At 37.3% G+C, this 21,447-nt stretch overlaps 2 protein-coding genes across 3 annotated transcripts in view; both read left to right on the top strand.

The window, feature by feature from the left end:
* LOC128206569 (chitinase domain-containing protein 1-like) lies at positions 1 to 19,486 on the top strand. Of its 2 annotated transcripts, none has more exons than XM_052909138.1 (12): positions 1 to 136; positions 2,267 to 2,394; positions 3,069 to 3,224; positions 4,213 to 4,345; positions 7,013 to 7,054; positions 8,072 to 8,178; positions 10,092 to 10,153; positions 13,484 to 13,576; positions 14,022 to 14,120; positions 15,418 to 15,573; positions 15,926 to 16,003; positions 16,692 to 19,486. In XM_052909138.1, the coding sequence occupies exons 2-12, from the start codon at positions 2,278 to 2,280 to the stop codon at positions 16,831 to 16,833; spliced, it is 1,185 nt and encodes a 394-aa protein (XP_052765098.1). In that variant the 5' UTR covers positions 1 to 136; positions 2,267 to 2,277; the 3' UTR covers positions 16,834 to 19,486. The 2 variants fall into 2 exon arrangements, with proteins under 2 accessions (XP_052765098.1, XP_052765099.1); XM_052909139.1 differs by having other exon boundaries at positions 130 to 148.
* Positions 17,637 to 21,447, top strand: part of LOC128206567 (solute carrier organic anion transporter family member 4C1-like) — a 35,699-nt gene continuing 31,888 nt past the window's right edge. The window contains exon 1 of the mRNA XM_052909135.1: positions 17,637 to 17,767. The gene's annotated coding sequence lies outside the window, so the exon portion shown is untranslated. The remainder of the gene's footprint in view (positions 17,768 to 21,447) is intronic.

The raw sequence follows: 21,447 nt of genomic DNA, 5'->3' as shown, positions 1-21,447 counted from the left end.
CGGAACTCCTCGGCTAGTATCAAGATATGTCTATCTCAAAGCTTGCAGGAGATGGCCGAGTTGTTACGATTGCCGGCGAGTGTAGAAATTTCACCGACTATGTCATAACAGACGCATTATCAATTTCAAGCGCCTAGTGAGTTTACACGTACAATAAATTATATTGCTTTTTTGTACAGAGATTTTTTAATTGATTTACGAATAAAGATAACCTTTATATCCTAAAACTGTTACATCTGTTTTCTGAATAGCTGTCACGTAACTGAAGTTGATAAATATTTGAAAATATCTTCTTGTCATTTATTTTCGCGAGGAATACACATCAGGGAAAGTGTTTGTTTTCTTACAAAATTACATATGAGCTGCACCGCTGTGTTTTGTTCGGAAAAAATTCTAAATATATATAATGCACCAGTCAATTGTAACCATGCCCCCCCCCCCCCCCAGGTCCGGGGGTATACCTGGGATAGCCGGGGATATGGGCGTGTTTTTACCTTCCAGGTGCCCCACAGTGACGGGTAAATGCGGTGGTATTGTCTTCCTGCCAAATATAGCGGGGAATCGGCCTAACCTAGAGTCCCTTTGGTGCGGGGGCATTTTGTGGGAGTTTCATGAGCAGTTCGTTCCCACAGGGCGGGGACTTTACCCCCACAGGGCGGGGACTTTGCCCCCACAGAGGGTGGACTTTGCCCGGGCTTGGCTGGACCGAAAGTCAAAGTCCCCGCTATTCCCCGGACCTAGGGGGGGCCGTGGTTACAATTGACTGGTGCATAAAGTGTACTTAAATAAAAAACATAGTAAATTCAATGAGTTAGACCCACTTTTCTCAATCACTCTGTATGTATTTCTTTAGACCTTGCGGTCAAGGATAACCCGGGGTCCTTTGTTTTTGCTGAAGGGACAGCACGCTGAAGAGACAGTGGTGGGATACAAGGAAGTCCAGTTTCGATACCCTAGCTCTTTTATGAAGAGACCCCTTGGTATCTTGTAAAGCACCGATACATGGGGTACAACTTTCCTGGGTTAAACCAGTACTGAGTACACCACTTTTACAAGCACTACGCTTTAAATGCCGAGCGCCAGGCAAGGGAGCTACGTTTACCAATTTTTAGCATCTTTTGGTATGACGTGGCCAGAGATCGAACCCACGACTTCCCGCTCTGTAGGCGGAAGCTTAACCACTAGGCCACGGAGACGGTAAACTCTGAGGGATAAAGTAAATGATCGCAGATTTCCTCGAGGGTAAAACTATTTCCCTCGCTAAAATCCCCTCCTAAAGTTCCTCCAAGTGGCTGGTTTACTGAGGAGTTTTATATGATTGGTAGCGTTGGAAATTGTCTGATTTTATGACTATGTGGTGGAATTCTGCGTCATATAAGCAAGAAATAATTCTTGGTCATTGGCAAAATCACGTTTATAAGATGCATATTTGCATATAGTGAAATACAACTGCATTCTTGTGGTGAGCTTATTTCATACAAAACGGGCAGAGTTAAAAGAATAATAGCAATTTATTGTAGCCGTTATAATTGGTTGAAATTTTTATAAAAGAAAAACTTTAGCGTAGATTCTTATCAATTGTCCGCAGAGTTTCCCCAAGTTTACGCCTCAGAGGAACGCCTCATTCGTAATTTTTCGGTTGATTTATCACCCTCCGAGGGCCTTTAATTCAATCTCAGAGGAACGCAGACAGTCGATAAATGCATTGTGTTCACCACAATTGTGAATATCCGGTACGTGGGTCTTACTCGTTGAGTGTACTGAAGTACCTATTCCAGGACTTTGACCCAGCTTTTTGAAGAGGAATGAAAGAGAAACACCTTTTTGTTGCTAGCACTAGAGTGCACCCCCCCCCCCCCCAAAAAAAAATAAAATAAAAAATAAAACAATAAAAGAGTCCCAAATCGGGACTACATGAATGTTGTCATTGGAAGCAAGATATGTCATAATCAATTAATGTGATAAAATGTATTCATATGACAACATTACTTGGATACTTGATAAAAATCTCTGAATATTTATTGTTAACATTATTCGAAATTCCCTTTTTTCTGGTGACTCTCAGCTTTGGAGGGACCCCATTCCCCTAAAGCTGAGATGCAGCACTCAGTCATAATACTTGTACATGCTGATTAGCAACTAAGAGAAGTGCAACACACATAAGGTATATTTGGCGTCTTAGAACAAAACAAAATGTTTGTAGTTCAACAAAGCAATTTTCAGCCTTCTTATATTTTACGGTTGAATTTGAATTTATTTATTTCAGATTGATAAATCATGAAGGCGAGGAACTCATTAGTGTTTGCTGCTGTCATTGCCTTGTTATGTCAAAGTGCCTCCTCCACACTGTCAAAAAGTGACAGAGGAAAGAAAAAGAAGAAAGAAGAACAGAAGGTATTTGGAAAGAGAAGAAAACATTGTATGCCAACCGAAGCATTAAACAAGATACACAAGATAAGAAGTTGCTAGATTTGAGCTTAGATATAAACATCTTTAAATGGTCATGTGTCTTGAATCCCTGGACAATGTTGACCGTAATGAATTAAGCGCATGGTTTAGTGGTTATGATGTTACCTGTGTTTGGATATCTGCAACAAGCTACTAGTATAATGGCATTATCATAATGTCTTGTATTTGTAACAATACAAGGGCACGTTGACAGCTTTAAAACTTCAATCACGAGGGTTGTCTGTGAAGTTGCTGTTTTGTACCATGTTGTCAAGGGCAACGTTCAATAAAAAGTCTTTGTATAAGTGATAAACATTGTAATATATACACACACTAATAATAACAGGTTTAAGCTCTGCCTTCTCGTTACCCTTCGGATATGGGATTTAATTTATGGAAGGAAACAAACCAAACATTCAAATATGCTATAGATTTATATAATGTTTACATGAACCTGCTAAATGGCGTAACGACAGCTATTTGTTGTTATTACATTGTTTAATTGTCCTAATGAATATGCAAGTCAAAGGTTAAGTTTGATAAACCTAACAGTTGTTACGTGACTCTGTGTCTTTATTCAATTATCCCTTTATTGCATTTTTGTACATCATATTTTGCAGGGAAATGTAGCCTTGTCAGTCAAGACAGTAGCAGAAAGAGGTTTGGTTAGGAATGAGGTCAAGTGGAAGGAAATTGTCTCCGAACATTCGGCGTACTGTGACCTTGCTAAAGAGCTTAAGCAGTTTGAAGGGGAAACTCTGGGATATGTAACTCCTGTAAGTTTACTTAATAGAAAATGGTAAATGGTCTGTGTTTTATAAATAGTTCAGGGTTTCAGCGGCCTTAATGAAACTATGTGCATGTATTATGATTGCTTAAATACTTCAAGCCATCAAAATAATTATAGATAGTTGGGGCTACCTGGTGACTCATATTATTTTGGTATAATTTAGTTTGGTAATGTTTGTAAGGGTTTGGTGTGTAGCATTGTGACATCATCTGTGAAAATGTGTCCTCAGTGGAGGCATTCACATAATCATCAAAAAACAAATTTATACAAGAGATTGGATAATAAAATAAAACTTAACAATGAGTGAATTTTGAATTAAAGCTAGTTTTCTAAAGAAAGTAGAACTGATTGCTTGCTTATGAGACACAATATTTGCAAACATTAACATGACTACCTTTGCTGGACATACTTTGGCAAATGACATCACATGTTTTAAAATTAATTTTACAATAAAAAAAATTGGCCATGAAAGATGCAAAAGCAGGTTATTAAAGCAGGTTATTAAAGCAGGTTATTAAAACAGGTTATTAAATGTTTAGTTTTAGATTGAATTAAGTACAAAAACACAAAGTTAAATTTGTTTAACATGTAAGTTATCAGCAAGCAGCACTTGTCCTTTCAAAGTGATGTAATGTACTTTCGATGAGTAGTTCTTGCATATGCAAACAAACAATGTAATATTATATCCCAATTTCATTCATTTTTGTATTCAATCAATTTAAAATAATCATTTCATTTAAATTCATATAATTTCATTATAATTACAATATATTTTTTTTAATTATACAAAATATTGGCTATTTTATGGTTTATTTAGTATTTGGAAAAGGTTTTAGACATACATGTACTTGCTATTTTCTGTTTAATTTAAAAAAGAACTACAGATGAATTAATTTTATATTATAACAAAGTAAAAATAGAAGGAACATGATATTCAATGTACACAGAAATGAGGTCCTGTTCTTTGCTTTCAGTGGAATAACCATGGGTACGATGTGGCCAAGATATTTTCCCGAAAATTCACATACATATCCCCTGTATGGCTGCAAGTAAGACGAAAACCTGGCGGGGTATTTCATATCACCGGTGACCATGACATTGATAAAGGTAGGAAAACGTGGCGGTGTATTTCAAATCACCGGTGACCATGACATTGATAAAGGTAGGAAAACGTGGCGGTGTATTTCAAATCACCGGTGACCATGACATTGATAAAGGTAGGAAAACCTGGCGGGGTATTTCATATCACCGGTGACCATGACATTGATAAAGGTTGGAAACCTGGCGGTGTATTTCATATCACCGGTGACCATGACATTAATAAAGGTAGGAAAACCTGGCGGGGTATTTCATATCACCGGTGACCATGACATTGATAAAGGTAGGAAAACCTGGCGGGGTATTTCATATCACCGGTGACCATGACATTGATAAAGGTAGGAAAACGTGGCGGGGTATTTCATATCACCGGTGACCATGACATTGATAAAGGTAGGAAAACATGGCGGGGTATTTCATATATCACCGGTGACCATGACATTGATAAAGGTAGGAAAACCTGGCGGGGTATTTCATATCACCGGTGACCATGACATTGATAAAGGTAGGAAAACATGGCGGGGTATTTCATATCACTGGTGACCATGACATTGGTAAAGGTAGGAAAACATGGCGGGGTATTTCATATCACTGGTGACCATGACATTGGTAAAGGTAGGAAAACATGGCGGGGTATTTCATATCACTGGTGACCATGACATTGGTAAAGGTAGGAAAACATGGCGGGGTATTTCATATCACTGGTGACCATGACATTGATAAAGGTAGGAAAACGTGGCGGGGTATTTCATATCACCGGTGACCATGACATTAATAAAGGTAGGAAAACCTGGCGGGGTATTTCATATCACCGGTGACCATGACATTGATAAAGGTAGGAAAACGTGGCGGGGTATTTCATATCACCGGTGACCATGACATTGATAAAGGTAGGAAAACGTGGCGGGGTATTTCATATCACCGGTGACCACGACATTGATAAAAGTTGGAAACGTGGCGGTGTATTTCATATCACCAGTGACCATGACATTGATAAAGGTAGGAAAACATGGCGGGGTATTTCATATCACCGGTGACCACGACATTGATAAAGGTAGGAAAGCCTAGCTGGGTATTTCATATCACCGGTGACCACGACATTAATAAAGGTAGGAAAACCTGGCAGGGTATTTCATATCACCGGTGACCACGACATTGATAAAGGTAGGAAAACCTGGCAGGGTATTTCATATCACCGGTGACCACGACATTGATAAAGGTAGGAAAACCTAGCTGGGTATTTCATATCACCGGTGACCATGACATTGATAAAGGTAGGAAAGCCTAGCTGGGTATTTCATATCACTGGTGACCAAAACATTGATAAAGGTAGGAAAACGTGGCGGGGTATTTCATATCACCGGTGACCAAAACATTGATAAAGGTAGGAAAACCTGGCGGGGTATTTCATATCACCGGTGACCACGACATTGATAAAGGTAGGAAAACCTGGCAGGGTATTTCATATCACCGGTGACCACGACATTGATAAAGGAAGGAAAACCTAGCGGGGTATTTCATATCACCGGTGACCACGACATTGATAAAGGTAGGAAAACCTGGCAGGGTATTTCATATCACCGGTGACCACGACATTGATAAAGGAAGGAAAACCTGGCGGGGTATTTCATATCACTGGTGACCAAAACATTGATAAAGGAAGGAAAACCTGGCGGGGTATTTCATATCACCGGTGACCATGACATTGATAAAGGTAGGAAAACGTGGCGGTGTATTTCATATCACCGGTGACCATGACATTGATAAAGGTAGGAAAACATGGCGGGGTATTTCATATATCACCGGTGACCATGACATTGATAAAGGTAGGAAAACCTAGCTGGGTATTTCATATCACCGGTGACCATGACATTGATAAAGGTAGGAAAACCTGGCGGGGTATTTCATATCACCGGTGACCATGACATTGATAAAGGTAGGAAAACGTGGCGGGGTATTTCATATCACCGGTGACCATGACATTGATAAAGGTAGGAAAACGTGGCGGGGTATTTCATATCACCGGTGACCATGACATTGATAAAGGTAGGAAAACGTGGCGGGGTATTTCATATCACCGGTGACCATGACATTGATAAAGGTAGGAAAACCTTGCGGGGTATTTCATATCACCGGTGACCATGACATTGATAAAGGTAGGAAAGCGTGGCGGGGTATTTCATATCACCGGTGACCATGACATTGATAAAGGTAGGAAAACGTGGCGGGGTATTTCATATCACCAGTGACCATGACATTGATAAAGGTAGGAAAACCTAGCGGGGTATTTCATATCACCGGTGATCATGACATTGATAAAGGTATATATTGCTGTGGAATTTTGTTTTTAAGAATTTTGAAAAAATGATTAGTCAACTTTATGTTGTGTTTTATTATTATTATTTTGACGGATGTTCCAGAATGTTATAGACAATCGCTATTGCTGGAAACTTGAAATTCATAGAAATATTGTAAAATATGTCACATTTTTAGCATTCATATTGATAAAAATATGCACAGGTCTACACATAATTTACAGATTTACACAAGCACATCAAAATAAAAAATATTGGCTTCAGGTTAAACTTTTTGCAACAACCTAATACATAGTTTACTATCAATCTAGCTAGTGTATGGCTCTTTCACTAACCCTTCATATCAATGTCCTTATTTCAGGATGGATCTCAGACATTACCAAGGGAAAGACAACAAAAATGGGTAGGGAGTTGTTTAATTATAGAGACAAGTGTGTAATAGTAATAAAAGTTGCACAATATAAATTGACAAATGTTGGCATATTTAAAACTGTATAATATTATGTTAATAAAATTCAGCATTAAGCTCATCGTCTGATACCCTTGGTACACTACTGCGCCATCTGATACCCTCGGTACACTTCTGCGCCGTCTGATACCCTTGGTACACTACTGTGCCGTCTTATACCCTCGGTACACTTCTGCGCCGTCTGATACCCTCGGTACACTACTGCGCCGTCTTATACCCTCGGTACACTTCTGCGCCGTCTGATACCCTCGGTACACTACTGCGCCGTCTTATACCCTCGGTACACTACTGCGCCGTCTTATACCCTCGGTACACTTCTGCGCCGTCTGATACCCTCGGTACACTACTGCGCCGTCTTATACCCTCGGTACACTTCTGCGCCGTCTGATACCCTTGGTACACTACTGCGCTGTCTGATACCCTCAGTAAACTTCTGCGCCGTCTTATACCATCTCATTGTGTACTTTAGGGGATTAAGCTATAAAAATCTTGTAATCATGAATAATTAATGAGGCAGTTTTATTTGTGTGCAGAAATATGCAAAGACACTCATACTAATGTTTTCCCATAGAAAAGATATGATGGAAGCTCAACTGTAAATTCAGGGTTATTATAAACTAAATATAAAATATTTTATTGCAGCATGCGCTTTTATTGGGAAAAAAGTTGTCTCCCCTGCCTCATGCATATTCATATAAACGAGATATTGTCAGTAAATTTTATCACGGTATGTAAGAAGTGTAATGGACGAATGAACTGTGGTTGCTAACAATGCATTTGCCATGAGAAGTTCTTTAGAGCTTATTTGACCTATTTACCAGCGCAGTTATTTAAATCTTTATGTAATTAATTTTTCACCAAAAAAAGCCCATTAGGGCTTACTTTCATTCATTATTTATTCTGCGAATTACTACTTGCAAATCTTTCTTAATCTTTTACATGAATTTTTAGTTCCTCGTTTATTGTTTGACGGCTGGACAGCCACAGACTACGGGGCGCTGTTTGCAAGCGAAGATGCGATAGAAGATTGTATACAAGTTATACTGGACATTGTGAAGGTCAGAGGCCAATTGTATAAAAACTAGTTGTCAAGTTGCCTGGATATTACCTAGATTGTGTTGCAATTATCAACCCTCTCCTTCAGGGAGATGAGTATGGCACAAATCATCAACTTTCAGAACATTTTTTTTCTCATAATGTTTTTTAAAAATCTGACTTTTTTTAATACAACTGCTGCGACAAGAATTACTTTGACCTTTTTAATTCTTAATCCCCCGCCAAGGAGTGGAGAGGGGATAATAGGAATGCACTTTGTCCGTCTATCAGTCTGTCCGTCCGTCCTTCTGGCTGTAACATTTCGTGTCCGGGCTATAACTTTCTTATGCATGGATGGATAACCATATTACTTGGTACAAATGTTGTCCTCATTGAGACAATGTGCAGTGACCTTGACCCGGGTCCATACCTCAAAGGTCAAGGTCATGCAAGACCTTTAAAGGTCAGAGTACACATGCTTGTGTCCGTGCTTTAACTTACTTATGCATTGATGGATTACCATATTACTTGGTACAAATGTTGTCCTCATTGAGACAATGTGCAGTGACCTTGACCCGGGTTCATACCTCAAAGGTCAAGGTCATGCGAGACCTTTAAAGGTCATAGTACACATGCTTGTGTCCGTGCTTTAACTTACTTATGCATTGATGGATTACCATATTACTTGGTACAAATGTTGTCCTCATTGAGACAATGTGCAGTGACCTTGACCCGGGTTCATTTTTTAATGTTCAAGGTCACATATGACATTTAAAGGTCATAGTACACATGCTTGTGTCTGGGCTTTTTACATTTAGCAGTTTAGGCATGTCAATTCTTACTGGATTTATTGACCTTATACATTTCCTGTACTTATAGCAACAATAACTGAATTGATCCAAGAACTCGAACCAATTGCAATTTGTGCCAGTAATCATCATTACATTTAGGTCCATATTATGACAATGCTAAATAGAGGATAAGATATAAATGTTAATTGAAAGGGTTAAACAAGTTGCACAGATTGATTCTTAGCCCACTCTACCAAGCATTATCAGTATGTGCAACAAGCTTAATATTTAAAACAACAATGGACACAAATGTGATAATATATTTATAGCATGTGTTTTCTCTTCAAAAGCAGTAAAACAATGTTATGATGTCACCACAATATATATGTATCACTTTATTGAAAATACTTAAGGCTTGCTATTTCATCGATAAAGGCTTGCTATTTCATCGATGTTATAAATCAAGGATTCATTTTCCTTCCTATTTTTAGCCAAAATGACCTTGACATTGATCTTACCTACACTACACACAATATGAAAAGCAAATATCCTTTTATAATATGTTCAAATATCCAAGAATATTAAGGTTACCGATCAATCAACTTGTATTTCCTATATTCCCACTCTTGACCAGTGGTTGTGTATAATTTTGGTTAGATTCAACGTACCAGTCAGGTTGCGAGAAAAACAAAATATAGTAAAAAACAATGGCGGGGATATAGCCCTCCTTTGGACTGCCTTGTCCATATAAAAAAGCTATAAATATAGGAGGTTTCCATTCATACAACTGATCTCCACATAACGGTATGTAAGAGTCTGATTTTTTTTCTTAACTGAAACAACCTTTTACAGACTGTAATCATTGATATGAATAATCCAATGTAGAATCAAATACAATCGAACCCCGTTGCCTCGACCTCGCTTGGCTCAAATTCCTCGTTGGCTCGTTGTGGATGCTAGGGACCGATTTATATATGCTGAATGTAAAAATTCCCGCTTGGCTCGAAATTTCCGAGGCTCAAGATTATGTAGCCGGTCCCTAGGACTTCGAGCCAACGGGGTTCAACTGTAGCTACTTTTCATATGAACTAGTCAATCATGTGTTAACAAGCAATGAAAAAATGTGTTATAAAAATGCATTTCAGGAGTACAAGTTTGATGGTCTGGTGGTGGAGATATGGTCACAATTTGGCGGAAAGGCTAAGAAGTAGGTTGCCATATTGTGCAGGGAGGATCAAGTTCAGTTCTCATCCTGGAACAGGATTGAGAGCTTTCATTTTCAGTATGCTGTAAAGTTGAACAGCTTGTTTTTTTACTGGATATTTGCATTAGAAATAGTAAGAAGTACCTAGAAACAGTTATACGAGGGAAAAGCCAGAAGTTCGTGGAATTGCTTAATAAAATTAACACATTTTAACATTTTTCAACGAACAACAGCTTGCTATAAAATCTATTTCAGCTGTAAATGACATATAAAATTTCAAACTGATACATACAATATAAAGGAAACTACAGCTTTTTCATTAACATGAGGTCAGTATAGCCCCCCGCAGTTCAAACATCAGAATCTGATGTCAACATCATAACTTCTCAAAGTAAGAGCCATTCGCAGCAATACAACGTCGATGTCTCGCTACTACTGTCGGTAAATGTCACTGAACCACTCTGACTTGTAAGAATACAGGCGTGTCTGAGCTTCACTCTGTAGTTCCTGAAAGTCATTAAAGCGTTTACCTTTCAGTTCACATTTAAGTTTCGGAAATAGGGCAAAATCGCATGGCGCTAGGTCCGGCAAGAGGGGTGGGGAAGGATCTCCGCTTCAAGCTGGATTGTAGCGGTAGTCTGGGCCTCCTCCGATCTATGCGCTGGTGCATTATCCTGGTGAAGAAACCACCCATCATGCAACGCCTGTGGTCTCTAATGCCATCGCACTGTAAAAGTTATGCCTCAAAACCTTAAATGGAGTACATAACTGAGGCTTATAACATTATGCATTTGTCTCGTTTTGCGTACTTCATCAAATATCATAATTAAAACTAACACTTATTCAATCCCATATTTTAAATCATAAACATTTTTTTAAACATTGTTTTATACAGATTTAATCAAGAACTAAATATTGATAAAAATGTTGTTACATATCACTTTACCTTAGAATAGTAAGCACCCATCACAGATTGGCCCTGCGGAACTGCATGGAGTAGAATAATACCGTGCACATCAAAGAAGACAATGAACATATGCTTTCCTATCGAGCGGGATGATCGTGCCTTCTTCGGAGGCAGGGAACCGGTAGTCTTCCATTGACTGCTTTGCTGTTTTGTTTCAGGGTCGTTATAAAACAGCTAGGTTTCATCGAAAGTGACTATCTTCTTAAGAAAACGGTTTCCTTCCTTTTCGTACCGAGCTAAGAATCGGCGTGATTTCCGTACTCTTTTGCTCATCTCATCTTCTGTCAGCAGCCGTGGAACCCAACGTGCACTCACTCGACTCATTTTCAAACTGTCTTTCATTATCCTCTGTACCGACCCATAACTCATGTCCAACATCTTGCATATTTCATGAAGAGTAACTCGACGATCGGCGTCAACAATGTTTTTCACGGCCTCGGCGTCACTCTCCGTAGTTTGTGAAACCGGTCGCCCAGATGTCATGTCGTCACAAATGCTGTACCGCCCTTCACTGAACCGCTTGTGCTACTTGTACACGAGCATTCGCTTCACTGGAGTTTCACTCAATGCTTCATTCATCAGTTTAAGTGTTTGCGATGGAGTTTTTCTTAGGTTCACACAGAACTGTATCACTGACTTAAAACTTCACGTCATCACACGTTATTGACGTCACGTCATACGTGCAAACTTTCGCGCCATTTTATTGGTCTCAATGCGAGTGGTCAACAAAACAATAAATTGTCATGGATTATTTTAGCAACTGCGGAGGAATGCGCGACCACCTGTTTCCATAGTGATCACTACGTTGTCAGTATAACATGCTATACAATGAAACTCGCATTCCTAATTTCAAATTACATGATTATTATTGTATGAAAGTTTTAGAGATATGCTGCATATTGTTTTCATTTTATCAAGCTTTTCCACGAACTTCTGGCTATGCCCTCGTATGTGGCTTTCTTAACCATTTTAACAGGGTTGTAAGCTCCTTAACCCTGTTTGAAGCCTGAATCTCTCATTTTCAGATCTCATTATCATCCTGGATTTTGCTTTAAATATGTAAGGTATATATATACATGGAAAATACTAGGCTCTAGAGACATAATTAGATCATAGGACATGTTTATGTTTTAGAATGGGTATATGTGTTGTTGTTTTTAAATCGTAGCCCTGTCTTAATGAGATATCTTAGTGATTAACCTTATGCTGCTTAAGAGTGCTCAGGTACAATCATAAAATTACAGCATAGTCTTTGTAATAAATGTCCTTATGATAAGGTTACCTCTGGAAAATTATGATTTTAAGCCTTACAATCTTTATTGAAGCTGGGCTCATTATGTGTCCCCATTTCACCCAAGAAAATTCGGGTTCAAGCCCTACTCATGACAAATTCTCTTAGTCGCTCCTAAATACAACCATTACCTAGGTGACAAATGTAATAGGATTCATGTTGGCTTATATCTTTCCTCATTATCATAATTGACCTAAGATAAAATTAGTAATCACTAAAACTGCTCTTGATTTTGTCAATTAGGATTTTGTCTACCAAAGTGTTTTTAAAAACAAGTGGGGGGAGTTTCAATAAAAATCTTATTTGATTTCAGTCTTACATTGAAATTATCTTTGTGCAATAGTTTCATTAGTTTGTCTCCCATAATGTTTTTGCCCTGTCACTCAGTCTGCATGTCACACTTCCATTCTGTTCAATAACAATAGAACGTTTAGGGGAGAAACTTCATACTTTGTATGCAGGTTGGTCATGACCAGTAGATGACCCCTATTGATTTTGAGATCAGTAGGTCAAGGTCATGGTGACCTTTAGGTGAAAAAAAAAGGTTTTTCTCAATAACTGAAGGTCCTCCGGGTCCAGGAACTTCATACTTGGTATGTAAGTTTTTCATGACTAGCAGATGACCGCTATTGATTTTGAGATGGGTAAATCTAAGGTCAAAGGTCAAAGTCACGATGACCTAGAGGTGAAAAACATTTATTAAATTTATTAAAACATCTTTCATATAAATTCTTAATATTCATATGATCAATAATCTTATGCAGTTGATGTTCACTATTTAATACCGGTGAATAGGACGGACTTCAACTTCACTGTTGGTTTGTCTCCAGTCCAAAAGTATAAATTTCATGTCTATCATTGATTACGAATACTCTTTGGAGGAGGCAAGAGCTTTTTTTTTAAAAAGCAATATCTATTTTGCGATATATTTGTGTGAATGAACTTTGGCCAGCATTGAAAATAAAAACAATGTTGAGGAAATAAAAAAAAATCCATGTATTGCCATTTGTGACATTTATACGGTTTTAAAAGAAGTGGCCCCCAGACTATTTAAGATGTAAATTTCTATTTACAGAGAGCTGGTTCATTTTCTGACCCACTTTGCGGAGATGTTTCACGAACACAACAAAGAGTTTATCCTAGTTATTCCCCCTGGTGTCTATGACAGGTAGTAGTGGTTACTGAGATATTTAGCTCGTCTGATATGTGAGCAGTCCATTGTAAAAGTGTCTTTATACAATTGCTTGTGAACATAATAAAGATTTCAGTTTTGATTGTAACTGAAACAAACATATACAGTAGTTAGATATCCATGAGGTCTGGGTTCCTTTCAAAAACCATAATGACCCTTCACATGTAAAATAATTTTCTAAGGGATACAACTTTGTACAGAAAGATGTAAATTATTTTTGTGTTTGTCTCCCTTTGAAACATGGTAACACAGCTCTGAATTACAATCTTGCATTCGTTTTCTTTTTCTACAACTCCCTGACTTGACCAAAATTACATCCAACATGGCGTGTTGCCCTTAGCAATAAAAAATAAATTTGTTTATTGTGTATCAAATCATTTTTAGGCCAAATTGAAGTTGTTAAATATTTTTCTCCATGCAGGGATTCGCAAGGCATGTTTGATCAGGATGATTTTGAGGCGTTAGCTCCCGTTGTTGACCGATTTTCCCTCATGACATACGACTTCTCAAACCCTAGCAGGTATTTATACATTTTGTTTATGTAATAGCTATTATGGCTCAATGTACTTTTTTCTTTTAATCCTTACCAAAATCAAGGGATAAATGGAATGTCTTCATTATGTGTCACCTAAGCCATACATGCCATATCCCCTGGCTAGGGGAAAAATCCCCTGGAATTCCGACACATACCCTGGTCGCCCAATTTTTTTTTTTTAAACTAGCTCAAGGTTGACAATGGAAAGCATCCATAATATTACGAGTGTGAAATTCCATGAAGGGCCATGATGACTAAGTCCAAAAATTATTGTAATTAGAGTGTGTTTCTGTATTTATTCTTATGTCATAAATGTACATGTAGATATTACACTAAATTTTGCTGCATAAAAATCCCCTGGTGTTATATCAAAATCCAGTGGGAAGCCTCTTAAAATATGGCATGTATGCTTAAGCTCTTCTGTCAACATAAACCTGTTATATTTCCCTATGTTCTCATAGAAGTCACAAATAAAAACATGTTCATCTTAAATCTCAAGAGAGCTTATATTGCATTTTATACTTCCTGTTAACTCAATCAGTATTAAAGGTTGTTTTTCACTTTTATAATGGTGAAAGTATGCCATTCTTTTAGATGTCTTTGAACTTAATCGGGTTAATACATGTGGTATTTATAAATCACCTTAAATTGTTATTGAAGTGTTTAAAGAAATCTGCATAGCCAAACTGCATCCTAAATTTATTAATTGTTGATAAATGTTGGTGCAAGTGTGAGGGTATGGCCATGCAAATTAGTTTAAGCCCTCAGTCAGATCTGGTTCCAGTGAACTCATGTTTCACAGACTGCTCCAAGGCGATAATCCCATCATTTAACGGTACAGCTATTTTGCTGAGCGTATGGTCTGTTTGTGGTTAGTGTAAGATCGAATATATTTCACACTAAATCCAGCATTTTTTTTATTATTTTATGAATAATTTTTTTTTTATTGGAAAATGGCAAACTATATGCGCAAATAACGTCATTTTTTGTTGATGATTTAGTGTCCCAGCCATGTCTCATGTTTGTTTTCGATAGCAGAACAGGCTAAAATTTAAAAATAATGAAAAATGTTAAATTGATTTGTTTGAAACAGTCAAATATCATTTTTATTTCACTGATAAATCTCTGTAAACCACAAGAAAACATATAGTAAAAGTCAGTGCTCCTGACAGACCCTCCTTATTTTTATAGACATTAATGTATCACGGGATAGGATATAAGAAACAGGTGTTGCAACATGTTTTTTGTTTGTTTTGACTGAACATTACCTTATCTGTTACAGGCCAGGCCCTAACAGTCCCTATAACTGGGTGATTCAGTGTATAGCTCTGCTGGATCCCACAGGGACCTCACAGTTTCGACATAAGATTCTTCTTGGACTTAATTTCTACGGAAACGACTACTGGTCGCGTTCTGGGGAACCAGTTCTCGGAAACAAGTAAGTTGATGTTTTATCATTATCCTCTTATTATTGTTGTACTTTTAATTTTATGTATACTATTATGCTCAAAATGTTGAGAAATACATTATTATCATGCAGTCATGGAAATAAGACTTTTTGATGAAAAAGCCAGAATACTTATATAAATGCTTGACATCAATTTTTTCTAAAAGCCCTGCTATATAAAATCCTGCGGGCTTAAGCTTATTTCGACCACTTATTATTGCAAGTCATGAAAATAACAAAACAAACTCTGTATATTCCAGACATTACATTATAAGGGTCGAATTTCTTAATTAAACTAAACCTGCAAAATCATGTACATGGAATTTTTTAATTTTATTTTCAGAGTTATAGAGATATTAAAGAAACACAAGCCAAAAATCACATGGAGTGATGATGTCAAAGAGCACTCTTTTGAATACAAGTAAGGATTACTTAAAACCTAAGGATTTCATTTAGAAATGTAGATTGTTTCTTAGTTCTTGATTTTAATCAAGATTTTTTTGTTTTTTTTGCCAATTTTGCAAGGTTAGAAGTTTGGGATGCCATTTGTTATCATTGGCAAACATTTTGAAATTCATTAATATTCCCTGTTTAATTGAAATAAGTATATGATGATATCTACTTGCAATGTAAAACTTATGTTTCAAATATTTTTATGTGACCTTACTGTAAATGTATTTTTAAACCTTTGAAATTTAAAACAGTCTGCAGCTCTGATTATAATTAACTTGTAAAACAATTAAGTGAATGAGCTTGTTTTCATTTTTAGCTCACCTGTTTTGGTCTGGCTATGGTGAAAGCCTTGGTTGTGTGATGAAAACACTTCAACCTTGAATGTAACTCAAAAACCATTCATGATATCCTCATGAAACTTGGTACTCATGTTTTCAGAGACAATATTTACAGGTATTACACGGCCCATAACTCTGGCTATAATGAATAGTAAGTTATGACCATTGTTAAATTGAAAAACAAGCGTTTGCATTCACTATGAGACACACTTGTTTTACAATTAATGGATGAATCATGTAGTGTTTTTTTATGCAGATGAAACATCCATTGTAAATGGACAAATTTTACAAAAGATTTTTAATGTTTCCTTGTTTCAGGAGTGGTGGTACCACACACAATGTCTTCTATCCAACATTGAAATCCATCCAAGAGAGATTGCAATTAGCTAAAACACTTGGTGTAGGAATATCCATCTGGGAAATAGGCCAAGGAATGGACTACTTTTATGACTTGTTTTGATGAAATTGTATAATTAGGTTTCAGTTTTATCAAATGATAAGTTATGTACTGATATTTCACATTTAATGGTGGCAAAAGACATGTATTGAATACTAATGTGTGGTAAAATATCATATCTTGGCTTCAAGTGCTTTTTTGTTCAAATTTATTCAATTTCATTTCCTTTTTAAAAGGATTGATTGTTTTATCAATATATTGCATGATGACATTCTTGCAACTGTTTATATTTTTCTTTAGGGATGTTAGAAGTAAGATAAATCTTTGAAGTATTTTCATTAATTAGTCTTTTCAAGAAAAAAAGTCTTTTTTGATAGCCTTGCTGTCGTTAGCGGCTGCATCATACGCATGTTGCATGGAACAATACACACATGTACAGCAAGGCGCATAACTGGCTTCAGTAATGATTGAGTTATGCCCCTTATTTAGCTGAAAACCACTTGAACAGACAAGCATTGGTGTGTGCTTGGTGGCACTCTTGTTACGTTTATGCAAGGATAAAGTGTTGCAATACTCATTATTTAGTCATTAATTGCAAACAATGTCAATTGTTCTTAATTTGTGAAATCATCTTATATTAAGGATGTTTGGAAAGTGTTTCATGAAAAAGGGACTTGTTTTCTGATGGCACTACACAGATATATAGGAGGACTTTGAAGTACTTGCATTATTTTTGAAAAGAAGTAAACTTATTTATGGGTTTGGCTGTTTCTTATTAAGTACCTTTGTTTATAAGATACACTTGAGCTTCAGTCAGTGTCTAAGTACCTCTGACATATTTTCGACTTACTGTTGAGTATGAGATACTTGAAAACAGTGATAATTTTTATTTGTATAAATACACAGGAGTATTCATGAATTAAAATAATTCTGGACTAGTAAAGAAATACCATTCATTTTTCATTCCTCAGGATGTGTTTTGAGTGAATATATACATGTAAGTGTTCATATTGCTTTTAAAGCATGTACAAATGTATTTTAGTGTGGTATACATGTGGGTCATACATCTGATGTATTCCATATATAGCTACAGGTGGGTCCTGCATCTGATGTATTCCATATATAGCTACAGGTGGGTCCTGCATCTGATGTATTCCATATATAGCTACAGGTGGGTCCTGCATCTGATGTATTCCATATATAGCTACAGGTGGGTCCTGCATCTGATGTATTCCATATATAGCTACAGGTGGGTCCTGCATCTGATGTATTCCATATATAGCTACAGGTGGGTCCTGCATCTGATGTATTCCATATATAGCTACAGGTGGGTCCTGCATCTGATGTATTCCATATATAGCTACAGGTGGGTCCTGCATCTGCTACATTAACAAAGCCTTTTAGTCAAGTGCTGTAAAAATCAAAAACTTTCCCAGCTGTATTATTACTATATGGATATTTACATTCTAGACAATAAACAAAGATATAAAGAGTGTGGTTATTGTAGGTGAAACACCTCTTGCATGACTGGAAGTATCTGTTTCCCCAAACGAAGCGGTGTTTGATGTGAAGTTGAGTGATGTATGCTGTTAAAATGATGTTACAGTATTCTCAATGCTTCAGTCCTATGCTATAAAATAATGAGGAACAGTTACTGCATTTGAACACTATATCACAGTGCTGATGTAACACTTTATATTAAGCTGAAATGGCTTCATATATCAAGTACAATCTTAATTTACTTCTTGAATATAAAGTTTTAAATGGATTCATATTCACTTTGTTTTAAAGATGAGAGCTATCTTCTGGTTAGGTGTAGGTGGCCAATTCCACATTTGCTTTAAGCTGTCTTTACAATCAAGCTTATATGAACTTTATATCGGTATTATAGTTATTTATATCAAACTGAACTAATTTGTTGGACAGTCAGCCAAAAAAGTGCATTGTTTTATTTATCTAATCAAACTGAACAAATGTTCTTGAATATATCTAGTCAAACTATGCATCTTTTGTGTACACATGTCAACAAAACCTGTTTTTTAAAGTTGCAGGTCTTAAACTATATTGTCATAGGGTAATTTAGCTGAGGTTGCAGTTGTTTAAATGTGTTGGGTAATTTAGCTGAGGTTGCAGTTGTTTAAATGTGTTGGGTAATTTAGCTGAGGTTGCAGTTGTTTAAATGTGTTGGGTAATTGCTGAGGTTGCAGTTGTTTAACAGCATTGGGTTATTTAGCTGAGATTGTAGATGTTAAATTGAGCCGGGTTATTTAGCTTAGAATGGAAGTATTTAACTACATTGACATGGGTTATTGAGTTGAGAATGCAAATGTTTAAATGCTTTGGTTTATTCAGCTGAGAATGAAAGGGTTCAACTAAATTGGGTTATTTAGCTGAATTCAAGTGTTAAAGTTCATTGGGCCATATAACTGAGAATGTTTTTTCTAGCCTTGGTGAACACATAGTGTTTTGACAACAGTGCTAGTCTCTGTAGATTTCATTGAGTTTTTTTAGAAAAGAAACTAATCATTCCATATTTTTATATATTATTCATTTTATTTTTGTGGTTTATTGAACTTTGATGTACAATCTAATCATATTTTTATTGTTGTATTACATGACCTATTTCAAAACCTGATGCTATCAAGTTTATCAGAAATATGATAATCGTTCTAATATTATAGTTGTTTTTATTTTTCGATTAAAATATTCAAGTGTTCATCTTATCTTTTTGAGTTATTTGCAATTCCTACCAGTCCTTATGGATTGATGCCATGCTAATGTGTGTTGCAATCCCAACCGAAGCTTGGATCAAAGGTGGTGTGGTGATTTATGCCATGCTAATGTGTGTTGCAATCCCAACCGAAGCTTGGGTCAAAGGTGGTGTGGTGATTTATGCCATGCTAATGTGTGTTGCAATCCCAACTGTAGATTGGGTCAAAGGTGACGTGGTGATTTATGCAAGTGCATATCAATATTGCAATACCAACCGTAGCTTTGGTCAAAGGTAGCGTTGTGATTTATGCCAATGCATAGCAATATTGCAATTCCAGCCGTAGCTTGGGTCAAAGGAAGCGTGGTGATTTATGCCACTGCATATCAATATTGCAATTCCAATCGTAGCTTGGGTCAAAGGTAGCGTGGTGATTTATGCCACTGCATATCAATATTGCAATCCCAACGGTAGCTTGGGTCAAAGGTAGCGTGGTGATTTATGCCAGTGCATATCAGTATTGCAATCCCAACCGTAGCTTTTGTCAAAGGTAAGGTGGTGATTTATGCCAATGCATATCAATATTGCAATTCCAGCTGTAGCTTGGGTCAAAGGTAGCATGGTGATTTAAGCCACTGCATATAAATATTGCAATCCCAACTGTAGCTTGGGTCAAAGGAAGCGTGGTGATTTATGCCAGTGCATATCATTATTGCAATCCCAACTGTAGCTTGGGTCTAAGGTAGCGTGGTGATTTATGCCACTGCATATCAATATTGCAATTCTAGCTGTAGGTTGGGTCAAAGGTATTGTGGTGATTTTTGCCAGTGCATATCAATATTGCAAATCCCAACCGTAGCTTGGGTCAAAGGCAGCGTGGTGATTTATGCCAGTGCATATCAATATTGCAATCGCAACTGTAGCTTGGGTCTAAGGTAGCGTGGTGATTTATGCCACTAAATATCAATATTGCATTTCCAGCTGTAGGTTGGGTCGAAGGTAGCGTGGTGATTTATGCCACTGCATATCAATATTGCAATTCTAGCTGTAGGTTGGGTCAAAGGCAGCGTGGTGATTTATGCCACTGCCACTGCATATCAATATTGCAATCCCAACCGTGGCTTTGGTCAAAGGTAGCGTGGTGATTTATGCCACTGCGTATCAATATTGCAATTCCAGCCGGAGCTTTTGTCAAATGTAGCGTGGTAATTTATGCCACTGTGTATCAATATTGCAATCCCAACCGTAGCTTGGGTCAAAGGTGGCGTGGTAATTTATGCCACTGAATATCAATATTGCAATTCCAGCCGTAGCTTGGTTCAAAGGTGGCATGGTGATTTATGCGAGTGCATATCAATATTGCAATCCCAACCGTAGCTTGGTTCAAAGGTGGCATGGTGATTTATGCGAGTGCATATCAATATTGCAATCCCAACCGTAGCTTGGGTCAAAGGCAGCATGGTGATTTATGCCAGTGCATATCAATATTGCAATCCCAACTGTAGCTTGGGTCAAAGGCAGCATGGTGATTTATGCCAGTGCATATCAATATTGCAATCCCAACTGTAGCTTGGGTCAAAGGAAGCGTGGTGATTTATGCCAGTGCATATCAATATTGCAAATCCCAACCGTAGCTTGGGTCAAAGGAAGCGTGGTGATTTATGCCAGTGCATATCAATATTGCAATCCCAACTGTAGCTTGGGTCAAAGGAAGCGTGGTGATTTATGCCAGTGCATATCAATATTGCAAATCCCAACTGTAGCTTGGGTCAAAGGAAGCATGGTGATTTATGCCAGTGCATATCAATATTGCAATCCCAACTGTAGCTTGGGTCAAAGGAAGCGTGGTGATTTATGCCAGTGCATATCAATATTGCAAATCCCAACTGTAGCTTGGGTCAAAGGAAGCGTGGTGATTTATGCCAGTGCATATCAATATTGCAAATCCCAACTGTAGCTTGGGTCAA

This window comes from Mya arenaria, chromosome 10, assembly GCF_026914265.1.
Source record: "Mya arenaria isolate MELC-2E11 chromosome 10, ASM2691426v1".
Lineage (NCBI taxonomy): Eukaryota > Metazoa > Mollusca > Bivalvia > Myida > Myidae > Mya > Mya arenaria.
This window is presented reverse-complemented; position numbering and strand designations above follow the sequence as displayed.

Excerpts from the sequence above, each read along its gene's own strand:
- LOC128206569 (XM_052909138.1), top strand. The coding sequence starts at position 2,278 with ATGAAGGCGAGGAACTCATTAGTGTTTGCTGCTGTCATTGCCTTGTTA. Across the intron at positions 10,154-13,483 it reads TTTGGCGGAAAGGCTAAGAA|AGAGCTGGTTCATTTTCTGA; the intron begins GTAGGTTGCCAT and ends TTCTATTTACAG. Across the intron at positions 14,121-15,417 it reads GACTTCTCAAACCCTAGCAG|GCCAGGCCCTAACAGTCCCT; the intron begins GTATTTATACAT and ends TATCTGTTACAG.